The sequence below is a fragment of the Schistocerca gregaria genome, chromosome 1 (assembly GCF_023897955.1).
Source record: "Schistocerca gregaria isolate iqSchGreg1 chromosome 1, iqSchGreg1.2, whole genome shotgun sequence".
Taxonomy (NCBI): Eukaryota; Metazoa; Arthropoda; class Insecta; order Orthoptera; family Acrididae; genus Schistocerca; species Schistocerca gregaria.
This window is the reverse complement of record NC_064920.1, coordinates 939,753,062-939,766,368: the sequence shown is the minus strand read 5'-3', so window position 1 is coordinate 939,766,368 and position 13,307 is coordinate 939,753,062. Positions and strand designations below refer to the sequence as shown.

The 13,307-nt window shown below is 36.1% G+C and overlaps 1 protein-coding gene across 1 annotated transcript in view; it reads right to left on the bottom strand.

The window, feature by feature from the left end:
- LOC126275497 (leucine-rich repeat and death domain-containing protein 1) overlaps positions 1 to 13,307 on the bottom strand; it is a 195,644-nt gene that overhangs the window by 8,462 nt on the left and 173,875 nt on the right. The window contains exons 6-7 of the mRNA XM_049977203.1: positions 12,241 to 12,465; positions 4,859 to 5,057 (exon numbers count right to left, since the gene is read on the bottom strand). Of these exons, the coding sequence (XP_049833160.1) occupies positions 4,859 to 5,057; positions 12,241 to 12,465 (424 nt within the window). The remainder of the gene's footprint in view (positions 1 to 4,858; positions 5,058 to 12,240; positions 12,466 to 13,307) is intronic.

The window sequence follows — 13,307 nt, the reverse complement described above, 5'->3', positions numbered from 1 at the left end:
CGGCAGTGGGGTGAGTGGACTGCTGTAGCCTGTTGTGGGTTTGTGAGCCACTAAGGGCTACAGTGGGGACGAAGCCTCTCCATCATTTCTAGGTCCCCAGTTCTGTACACTACAATACAATAGATATGCAACCTATTACCCTCCTGATGTGTCACTAACAGATGCTGATACATCAATGAGATGTGTGGCTGGCTGTTCAGAAGAAATGAAAATTGCACTACAGACTGCCTGAATGTACACTTATAGTTACAAAACATGAGATTACACCTCACAAATAGAAAAATGTGCTCAAAATTTAAGACCAACACTAGTAGTAAAATACAGGAAAAGCTGAATATGCAACTCGCTGCTCTGAAGATGTAAACAGGACACAGATGAGGGCTTGACTGACTGGCTTACTAAATGAACAGACACTTGGCTTCAAAACAAAACAAGTGAGTAACCACTGCACTACAGACTGAATGAATTTAGACTTATAAAATATGAGATTAAACCTCCTAGACAGAAAATGATTTTATTCTCCTAACTGGTATTCCATTTCAGTATATACGTTTTGCTAATGAATTTTAGCATGAAGACATCCAACATGTCTTTGCTGTGGGTACATACTATGAAGGCATCAATAAAATTGCAGTACCTTTTATTGGCTGTTTGAGGTCACCATAGGTCAAACATTTTTTCACACAAATTGGCAACTGTTAGACTATGGCCAGGAGCAGGGGACTATAAGTGGGTACCAATGATATCAATGAGCTTGTGGAAAATCACAGCCTAGAAATAATGACTGAAGAGCTAATGGAGTTGCAGTGTGTTTCACAGCAGAAAGTTGTGGAGAGGAGTTCATCAGAGGAGGAGGAGGAGAGGGAGGTGCTAACAGCAAAAAACAGCAGTCTTCTGGAACAACAAGAGAAATGATGAAAGCTTGGGAATCAGTTACATCGTACACTGAAAATTGTCACCCCAATAAAGCAGTGGCTATGTGCACTACAAATTAATTTGATAATAATGCTGTGTCATATTTTTGCCAAGTGTTGAAGCATCGGCTGAAACAAATGAGTACAGATAGCTTCCTAGTAATAAAGAATAAGTTATGTCTCATGAATAATAAAGCACATAATACTGTATGTATAATTTTCTTTGAATAAATGGTATGAATAAGATAAAACTTGCTGTGTCTGTGTATGTGCGGATGGATATGTGTGTGTGCGAGTGTACACCTGTCCTTTTTTTCCCCTAAGGGAAGTCTTTCCGCTCCCGGGATTGGAATGACTCCTTACCCTCTCCCTTAAAACCCACACCCTTTCATTTTTCCCTCTCCTTCCTTCCTTCCTGACGAAGCAACTGCCAGTTGCGAAAGCTTGTAATTCTGTGTGTGTGTTTGTGTGTTTTGTTCATGTGCCTGTCTGCCGGCGCTTTCCCGCTTGGTAAGTCTTGGAATCTTTATTTTTAATAGATAAAACTTTTAGTAACTTTTCTGCATGGAACACATTATCGTATTTTATATTAATTTTTATGAGATGAGTTGTTTTGCTTAACAAGTGTTCCAAACTGTGAGTAAGATCTTGGAATGAATTATGCTTGCTTTGTAGGGTTACACTGTATAAAATTCCTTTTAATTGGAGACAAGTAACAATAATTTGAATAAAGAAACTAACTGTTAATATCTGTTTAGCTGATCACAAAAGGAGTTGTTACATTGGAAAAACTGATAAGTCAATCACAGCATTAATACGCTTTACACTTTACAGGTCATGAAATAATGAAAATTAGCATTTTAGCCAACACATCACATGACAGCCAACAGAATGCCCTCTTGTAAAGTAACTGTGTCCTGTTATTTGTTCCTCCAGAATAACATGACTTTGCTGAACTACCAAATTTAAGTGTAACAATAACACACGAATGAGTACTACTCTGCTGTTACCACAAAACATTCTAAAAAAAACAAACAGTACTCATACCTACATCTCAATAAAAAAATTAGCAAACTGTGTGAACATGTCACAAGCATGTCAATCAGATTATTTAAGGAAAAACTGCACAGCTTCTTGTTAGCAAACCCTTTCATTCTTTAGAAGAATTTTTACAAATGCCAAGTACAACAATTTAAATAATGTAAATATGTATTTTGTAATACTAATAAGTACATGGACTGATGAAGTCTACTGCATGCATAAATGCTGAATGACTAATAAACAATCTGTATCTGAATCTGTGAACTGGTCATCCTGCACCGGACTGTACTAGAGAAACAAAATGTACCTTTTTTTGCTGCTAAACCATGTGCATGTCCCTATGACCATCATAGGTTATTTTATTTAGAGCAAAGAGATTAGGTGGACAAGTTCTGACCTGACCATCACTACATTCGGAATTGTCGTTGTTGTGGTCTTCAGTCCAGAGACTGGTTTGATACAGCTCTCCATGCTATTCTATCCTGTGCAAGCTCCTTCATCTCCCAGTACCTACTGTGACCTACATCCTTCTGAATCTGTTTAGTGTATTCAATGAAAAAGCTCAGGAAACACTTAAGCATGTATGCCAATGGATAGAGACTAATAAATTAACCCTAAATGTAAAAAAAAAACAATAGTATTAGCTTCCACTTAAACAGAACACCGAACAGTAGCAAGCTAAAAATTAATGACGAGCACATAGAATGTGTACCATCAACAAAATTTTTAGGCATGCATGTCGACTCTCAACTAAATTGGACCAAGCACACTGCGGTACTTGGAAAGCGAATAGCTTCAGCATGCTATGCACTTAGGATTATAAATTCAGTGTGTAGTAGCCGGTGTACTAGAACTGCATATTTTGCGTATGTCCACTCTATAATTAGTTATGGCATAACCTTCTGGCGATCAACAGAGCAGAACAGACAAACAATATTTAAGTTGCAAAAACGGGCCGTACGAATCATAACAAAAAGTAGCAGTAGATCCCATTGCACAGAGTTATTTAAATCTTTGGGTATATTGATAGTTCCGTGTGAATACATTTTGCAGACAGTAATATACATAAAAAGACACATTGACCAGTTCCCGATAAACAGTTCCATACATGTACATGACACCAGACACAGACAACACTTAGACCTCTATAGGAAAAACAAATCAAAAACTCAAAATAGCATGTTATATAATGGAATTAAATTATACAATAAACTTCCACAAGGGATCAAAGACATAAGCAAAATAGATAACCTGAGGAAATCGCTAAAAAAATATCTCTCGGAAAAGTGCTTTTATACTGTCAATGATTACTTGAGATGATGTGAATGCATAGAAATATGTAAAAATTAGCAACTGTGTCATTAAGTGGTTTAAAAATGCATCTTGTTATAATATTCATGAATTCCGATTGTGACAATTATAAATTTGTGTACCTATTGTATATACTCATGTTGACAACATCCATACAATCCTGATTGTCTACAGATGGATAAATAAATAAATAAAAATAAATAAATCTCTTGGTCTCCCTCTATGATTTTTACCCTCCATGCTGCCCTCCAATACTAAATTGGTGATCTCTTGATGCCTCAGAATATGCTCTACCAACCGACCCCTTCTTCTAGTTAAGTTGTGCCACAAATTTCTCTTCTCTCCAATTCTGTTTAATACCTCCTCATTAGTTATGTGATCTACCCATCTAATCTTCAGCATTATTCTGTAGCACCACATTTCGAAAGCTTCTATTCTCTTCTTGTCTAAACTATTTATCATCCACATTTCCCTTCCATACATGGCTACACTCCATACAAATACTTTCAGAAATGACTTCCTGACGCTTAAATCTTTACTCGAAGTCAACAAATTTCTCTTCTTCAGAAACCCTTTCCTTGCCATTTCCAGTCTACATTTTATATTCTCTCTACTTCAACCATCATCAGTTATTTTGCTCCCAAATATCAAAACTCATTTACTACTGTAAGTGTCTCATTTCCTAATCTAACTCCCGCAGCACCCGATTTAATTCAACTAAATTCCATTATCCTCGTTTTGCTTTTGTTGATGTTCATCTTATATCCTCCTTTCAATACACTGTCCATTCCGTTCAGCTGCTCTTCCAGGTTCTTTGCTGTCTCTGACAGAATTACAACGTCATCGGCAAACCTCAAAGTTTTTATTTCTTCTTCATGCGTTTTAATTCTTACTCCAAATTTTTCTTTCAGAATAAAGAATTTATTTATATGAGATTTTTTTGCTTCAGATTATCATTTCTGACATCTCAAAGAATACTCACCTTTCCTTCTAGGAGTCCACAGAGGTAGAGACAATCCAAAATGATAAGTGGCCAAATTAATAAATTTTAATAAGCTTGGTATGGTACTAGATATTGTTTCTTACGATGTGTAGATGACTGCCTTCTTAGTAAAATATTATATGCAGAGTCAAAGTTTGGGAAATATGAAGCAAATCATGAAGGAGAGGATATCATCATGTCAAAGATTGGTGAACTCTACACTTTTTTAAAGGTAAAACAAAGAGATTTTACTAATATGATCAAAAACTTTGAAATGTGTTTAATGCTTTTATGAACTAAGGGTGAAAAAATATAAACATATTGTCTAAATTGTCATCAATATGAATCAAATGATGATTTGCAGTAGACAATCTAAAATCAATAAATTTGCCTTGTTACCTGATATACATGTATAATGAAGCACGTATTGTTCTCTCTCTCTCTCTCTCTCTCTCTCTCTCTTTTACACACACACACACACACACACACACACACACACACAGGCACAGAAACACACACACACACACACACACACACACACACACACACACACACACACACACACACACACACAAAATCTTGTATATATAATTAAAAGTTTTCTTCTTACCATCAACATATATCCTAAGGGTGTCATAAACACCAAACCTTCGACACCTAGTGTGTGCTATAAGATCCTGGCCGACAGTTTGTATCTGGTTGTGTGATAAATCAGCCCAACACAGAACTGGAAGTCCATGGAAGTCTTTTTCTAGGGCCGTTAGCAAGTTATTTGAAACATACAGAAACTCCAAAGCTGGAAGAACAGTCTGAAATAATAGGAATTTGCATTTGATAAAATATTAGAAATAATGCATGATCTTTACAATCACAATTATGATAAACAGCACATCTATAATTTTTACAATAGAAACTATCATATCTGACAAAAAAAGTTGAAATGTTTCAAGCTGAGAGTTGAGAAAGTGTAAATGACTTTTTTTCCCATGACATCATTCATGAGACCATGGCAGATGAACACTCAGGAGATTTATTGATTATTCATTCATGAATTAGTCATGTAACTTTGTTTTAGGTCTTCAGTCCAAGGACTGGTTCCTTACAGCTTTCACTGTTAGTCTACCCTGTGCTTGCACCTTCATCTCTGCATAGCTACTACGACCTACATCCATTTGAACCTGCTTTGCATACTCAAGCTTTGATCCTCCTTGATGGAAAAGACAACACAACACATAATTTAAGCTTTCAGACAAAGTCCTTCTTCCATAGTAGAACACACACACACAGTCACGCATCTCACATATACACAAAGTGTCCACGGGCAATGGTCATATGTGAGTGAGCTGTGAGGATGCGTGTATTTTATCCACCCTGGAAACAGGGCTTTGTCCAAAAACTTAAAGTATTTGTAGTATTCCATTTCACTGTGCTGACTGTGATTCGATGCCTTCACTATGTGGTGAGGAGCAAACTATCCTTCCCAAATTGTTGTTATTCCATCATGAGATTTCCATTCTTTAATACCCCTTTACAATTTTTATTTCCCATAGTTTTCTTAGTGTTTTTTAATGTACATATATAGCAATCTACTGCACTGACCGTGCAGCTACCAAGGTGCACTTTTCCCAGTTACCAAAGTAACAATTCCTTGAAGCCTCAAAACGTGCCCTTTCAATTGATCTCTTTCTTTTAATCATATGGTGCCATTAATATCTTTTCTCCCAAATGCTATTCAGTGCTCCTCCAGTCTACCCATACAGTCTTCAGTGTACTTTGAAATCTTGTGTTCATTTTTGTCTGCACTGCTTATCATCCACATTCCACTTCCATATAAGGCTACACTCCATAACTCCATACTTTCAGAAAAGATTAAACTTATATTAGATATAAAAACATATCTCTTTTTCAGAAATTCTTTTCTTGCTATTGCAAGTCTGCATTTTATGTCTTTTTCTACTTTGGCTATCATTAGGTATTTTTCTGCCCAAATAGCTAAACTCATCTACTACTTTTAGGACTGACTGTATGAACATCTGACCGAAAGTCAATTTTAAACTTAGTTCAGAAATAGAACCCAGTTCGAGAATCCATGTTGTATAACATTAAACTTGCATCAACTGAACAAGGTTCAGTGTTGAGCTAAGTGAAACTGATTTTTCATAAAGAGTGTGATAATTTAAGCAAGAATATAAAAAATATTAAGTGTCTATCCTCCAATAAAATAAATCATCTTTCTGAAGTGTGTGAAAAAAATCATCAGTGGTGATTTCAGTATAGACTTTAGCAAACCCCATAAAGTAAGAACAGAACTACTGAAAAACTTTATAGATACAATTAAATATACAAGATCTGTTCACAACATTACATTAATCAATTTTTAATCATTAACATGGCTAATTTTTTAATACACATTAACCATTCATAGTTTCCTATAACTATCATAGTAGTGCAAAAGTCACAAATGCTAAACTTTGAATGTGCAATACAAAAATTTGTGTGTGTGTGTGTGTGTGTGTGTGTGTGTGTGTGTGTGTGTGTGTGTGTGTTTTAGAGAGAGAGAGAGAGAGAGAGAGAGAGAGAGAGAGAGAGAGAGAGAGAGAGAGAGAGATTTGTTTGAGATAGCATAAAAAGTTAAGTAAAACAAATAAGTTGTAGTCACCTTTTCGTTTGCATTTTGGCACAGTGTACAGAGACAATCTTATATAATTGTTTTCATTACCACATAATTAAGTAGAGTTTATACCTTGTTTATATTTTCAGAAGATGGTGTAAATTTTAATTTTTTTGGTTCAACAAATTTATGCACATAGTTTGTTGACATATGCAGCTGTCTATAGACCAGATTTTTGTAAACATGCTTTCCTATTTCTTAGTAATTTCATTAAATTATTCTTTTCAATTATTTATCATGTGTGAAAAATGACATATTTACCATACAACTGTTAGTTTTAGGGTGTGCTGTGATTAATACTGTCATTTTATCCATTAGGGTGATTGGAATTTTGTGGGAACTGGAAAGGTAAATGAGGTCCTCAACGGTTTTGCAGATTTTGAAATAGAGGTAGGAAGACAGCAGAACAGGAAGGGGAAATTTCTGCCCTTTAGGCTGAATTAAATAAGACTAGGAAGATCTGGACAGGTTAAGGAGACAGAAGGGTAAAGAGTGATATCAGATATTGCAACAGGTAACAGAAGGAACAGTCATTGATTTAATTTCGCTTTTGCCATCATTCTCAAAATTTTTAGAAAATGTAATATACAAGCTATTTCTTAACTATCTGATTGCAAATAATAATACTATTATAAAAGTAAAGTTTTAGATTTATAAATGGTTTCAATATTGAGACAGCTATTTACACTCACAGCAAAAATGTACTTAATTTGTTGTACAATAAATTACAGGCTATTGATATCGTATGTGATATGTGAAAGATGTTTGAGTGTTTAAATAATAATATCCTTTTAAGTAAATTAGAATCCTGTGGCGTAATGAAAATACCAGAAAACTGTTCAAATTGTATCTCTTTGACAGGAAATAAAGGATTTAAATTGTGTAAAAATTCCACTATTAAACTATAAATTATCATCCAACTGGAAACTAATTTCCTGTACATAAAACAAGTTTCCATCTTACTACCTGAACTTTTCTTCTGCATAAATGACTGATGTTTTCATCACTAACATTACCAGTTTGTTTTGTTTTCAGTTGATACAAACATTGCAGTAAATAACAAATAAAGTACAGTTTAAGAAAAATACTGTCAATGACATTTTCATGCCCATTAATGAATGACTCCTTGGCAGTTCTTTGTCGCTAAAATTTGAGAAGGTGTACTATATGCAGTTCAGGACCTGTAAAGGATTTCATCCATATACTTGTCTGAAATATGATGGCTAGTAGACAGAAAAGGCTGATGGTGTTAAATTCTTGGGATTAAATCTTGATGATAAATTCAACTGGGAGGAGCACACCACAGAACTGCTGAAGAGCCTAAACAAATCTTAATTTGCAATGCAGACTGATATAAAAATTTAAAAACCTCGTTCACTTTGCCTACTTTCATTTGATAGCATCATAAAGGGTCATCTTTTGGAGTACTTTATTAAATCAAGCTAAAATTTTCCAATTCAAAAGGTGTGTAATATGGTCAAACAATGGAAACACCAGGTAGGAATATCAATACATGTGGGTGTCATTTAATTGTGCCCATCTACAACTTGACATGTCTTTTTTATGGTATGTAATATGAATTATTTGTGGTATTAACTCAAGAATACCCTCCAGAAGCCTGATCAAAGAATTAGGGCTTCCAAATATATTTATTTATTAAGCATGAAAAATATATCTATTTTTCAAACCTAAAACTCAATTCATTGAATCAATATGAAATAAGACTGATCTTTAGAGAAATTTAATACAAATCATATGCAGTACATTTGACCAAAATGACCATATAACAGCTTGAACACAAAAAAATGTACATGATTCCAACAAAACAGACAGTCAGCATATCATGCTTGACAATAAAAGTGAAGCACACAAATCGGGAACAGGAAACGAAATAAAGTTTCATGGGTTGAGAGGGTATGTGATGTTATTCCACTAATCACAATATCTGTCAAATTTACAAAGAACTTGCCAATATTGGTAAGACATTGCACCCTCTCTGGCGTAGATGCATGCACTGTTTCAGTCGAGAAGTATGTCATAAAGCTGTTATATTCTCCCCTGAAACAAGCTGTGTCACACCTGTTGTAGCTGGTCCTTGATGTCCTGAATACTGGAACTGAGGTGGAGTTGACATCCAAGCTGGTCCCACACATGTTCTATCAGTGACAGACCTGGGAAACTTCCTGGCCATAGGAGGACCTCACCTTCATGCAGATGATTCATAGAGACATGTGCCCTGTGTATACAAGCATTGTCCTATTGAAAAATGAAACAATGATACTATCACATGAGAGGTAACACATGAGCACGCAAGATGTCCACGATGTGCTGTTGTGCTTTCATAGTTCCCTCAATCATTAGTAGCCATGACCTGAAGTCATACTTGATAGTTTCTCACACCATGATGCCAGGAGTAACATGGCTGTGCCCTTCCAAAGCTCTGGATGAATGGAACCTCTCAACAGATCACCACCATACTCACTGATGCTGGTCATCTGAGAGCCAATATAGTGCACAAATGTGATTCTTCACTGGGCAAAACCTACATCCACATCTATACTCTGCAGAGCAGAGGGTATGTCCCAATGTACCAGTTATTAGGGTTTCTTCATATTCTATTTATGTATGGAGCACAGGAAGAATGATTGTTTGAATGCCTCAGCGTATGCAGTAAGATTTTATCCTTGTGATCCCTGTGTGAGCAATATGTCATTGAAACTTTGTCAATAGACTTTTATGGGATAGTTTACATCTATTTCCAAGAGTGTTCCTGTTAAATTCCTTCAGTATCTCTTTGACACTCTCCCATGGATCAAAAAAACCTATGACCATTAGTGCTGTGCTTCTCTGTATATGTTCAATATGCCCTGTTAGTCCTGTTTGGTAGGTGATCCACACACCTGAGCAATAGATTATAGTCAGAAGAGGGGCTAACTCAGCTGTAAATTCAGTATAGACTCTGACAGAGATTCTGCCAGGCCCTGGACCTCTGTTCAGTTTTAACAATTTCAGCTGTTTCTCAATACCCCTGACACCAATACTTATTTCATTCATCTTTTCAGTAGTATGAGGATTAAACCGGAACAATTCTCCTGGTTTTTCCTTTGTAAAGGAACATTCACAAATGGAGTTAAGCATTTCAGCCTTTGCTTTGCTACCTTCAGTTTCAATTTCAGTTTCTGTCTCATTCCTTATGCTCTGTTTTGTACTTATTATACAGTAATCTCTGTTTCTTTAGAAGTTCTTTACAGTGACTGTGTACTATGGAGGCTCCCTCCCATCATGAGCTGTTCTACTGTGTACTCACCTATCCAATGCATGGTCAACTATGCTTTTAAACTTGAGCCATATTTCCTCTATGTGCTCCTGCCCTGTGCTGAAAGTCTCATGTTCCTCACTGTGATATGACATTAGTGATTTTTTTATCTAATCTACTGAATGTATATCTTTCTGCTTGTTTTAGTTGTTCTTTGCACTCTGGTAATCACTGTTCCCACAACTAGGTCATGGTCACTAATAGCAGTTTTGATGTGGACTTCCTCAAAGAGGTCAGGTCTATTTGTTGCTATTAGATCCAATATCTTCCCATCATGAGTAGGGTTCTTAGCTATCCATTCAAGATAGTTTTCAGAGAAGGCATTTACTAATGTTTCACAGGATGTTAGCAAGCCCAGAACTAACAAAACTGTAATTTTCCCAATTAAGTGCTGGGTGATTAAAGTCTCCACTGATGATTAAAGTATGTCTGGGGAACTTCATACAAGTGAACTGAGGTTTTCTTTAAGGTTTTGGTTACATCAGGAGACGAGTGTTGCGGATGATAGGAGGACCCAATTATCATTTTATTCCCACCCTTGATACTGAGTCTTGCTCAAACAATCTCACATTTAGCTTCAATTTCTTTCTCGTTGGTTTTGAGTTCCCAGTCTGCTGTGACCAGTATACCTCCTGCATTTCCCATTTGCCTATCCTTTCAGTATATACTTAAATTTTACCCACAAATCTTGCTGCTATCAATTTCACACTTCATCCCGTCATCAACAGTCAATGCTGTCCAGTCATGGCACCAATCCAAACACAGCCTTTTGTGTTGTGGTGTTAATAGCAGCCTACACATGGGATGGTAATTCCCTAATCAGCTACTGCTACTCTCTGACTAATGGTGTGAGATTGCACAGAATATTGCAGGAACTCCATAACTTGTTCTCAGACAACAGACACAGATGTGAAGATGTTAAGAATGTGCTTGGTGCACAATGTATCAATCCTCTCTTGTGGTGATCAGATGTAGTTGACCAGAATCTGAATGATAAGTATGCCTGTCCCCACATTCCCACGCAGTCTGACACTGGGCCACTGTCACAGAAAAATGTATCAATATTATGGATACTGCCTGATTTGACCAGTCAACCAAACAGACACCCACTATGATTGTCCTTTTGGGTCTATCAAGTGCTAATAATACTATCTTACATGAGTATGTGGCATCTTCATGTCTCTCACAGTGATCACTCAACATATGATGGTATTCATGCCCCTAATGTGACCTACCAGACCCAGTAACAACGTTTAACATGAACAACTGTTATGCACTCTGGTCGCTGTTCTACCTGGTACTGGGCATTCCTTTAATCTGCCAAAGTTATGAACATGTGCGAAGCTAATTTTATATCTAACCATGTCTTTTGGGTGCTTCACTTTTTTTGTCAGGCAGTGTAGTTGCAATAATGCTTCCTAAGACCACTGTAAGTTAAAGATAATGAATAATGCAGGAGATCAGGTGATTAGATTATGGTTTGCTAGAAAGATTTGTAGATCATAAGGCTACTGGAAAACAAGCAGGAAAATTATAGAACAAGAAAAATTATAAAATTTTAAATTGTGTAATAGAAACAAAACTATGCCATACACACAGAAAATTAGGTAATAAAACAAATGCATAAGAATCACATGGGACAGTATTATCTTACCTTTTATCCGTATCAGGTTACAGTTCATTAAAAGAAAACTCATTAATGATGTCTTCTGCAGACCCCTTGTCTAGGTCTCAAACAGAAGCCTGACAAAGCTTTATAACTAAAATATAGTACAGTAATTATATTTATTACTTATTAAACTAATTTAACAGTAGCTTCAGAGCAGATATATCTTGTTATCTATCTCTCTACTACAAGTAGTACCAAATCAGAGATCTGATGATAAATTTTAACACTTTGTTATCCCCTTTCCCCCTTTTCATCGTATTCCCCCTTGTCAACCCATGGCTGTATTTATAAATCATAGACTATACACATATATTCTCAGGTAAAAGTAGGACATACCTTAGACGTTTCTTCTAAAGTAGTGAGTCGATTGAATGAGATGTCCAATACTTTCAGTTCATCCAGGTTGATAAGATCATCAGGAGAAATGGTTTCAATTAAATTATGGCTTATATTTAATTTCTGTAGGCCATGAAGCCCCATCAGGGATCCATCCAGCGCTGTGAGTAGATTGTATTCTAACCTAAGTTCAGCTACTCTTGTTTCCAGCTCCACAAGGTTTTGCTGCAATTGTTATTTAGTTAAATAATATACTGTGGACAGTATACTGAATGGACAGTGAAATTAAAGTTCTCATCTTATTTGAATATATTACAGTTGCATTTTATTAATGATATTAGTTGAGTTAAATGAGTAAGAGAATGACATCTTATGTTCTCCCAAAGTTTAGAAGACAACAAAAATTTCATGGTTTTACTATGGTATTTTAACATAATCCCAACATTCTCAAAGGTCTGATGTAGTACTTATGAGTATTTTATTTGAAGCAACTCAAAAGAAGCCATTGGAATAATAAATAGAAATAAAACAAGGCATTCATGCAAACCCTCCTTCACAGCACATAACATACAAGTGGTGCATAAAAATGTGGGAATACCAAAAACATAACACTTTACCAGGCCTAATACAGCATAGAAAACCCACTGACATTCAGAACAGATTCCTGTCATCTCAGAAGGATAACTGTATGTACTGCTTGGTTTTCAAAGGAATCTTATACCATTATTTCCGCAAAATAATTGCAAGTTCAGGTACTGATGATGGAGGTGGATAGCAATCATGTGGCTCAATAATATTGAGATTTGATGACCGTGGTGGCCAGGAGAGGTGCTCACAAAACCAATCCTGGCCAATGCAAACTATGTGTACAGGAGCCCTATCATCTTGGAGCACAGCATCATTAACGAGGAACAAACACTGTATCATGGGACGGGTCTGATCAGTCAGAGTGGTCACATAATCTTTGGCAGTAATGCTTCCTTGCAGAACACCCATGGAGGCAGTGGAATATTGCTGCCAAACTCATCACCAAACCTCCTACATATTTCATTCTTGGCACATAAATT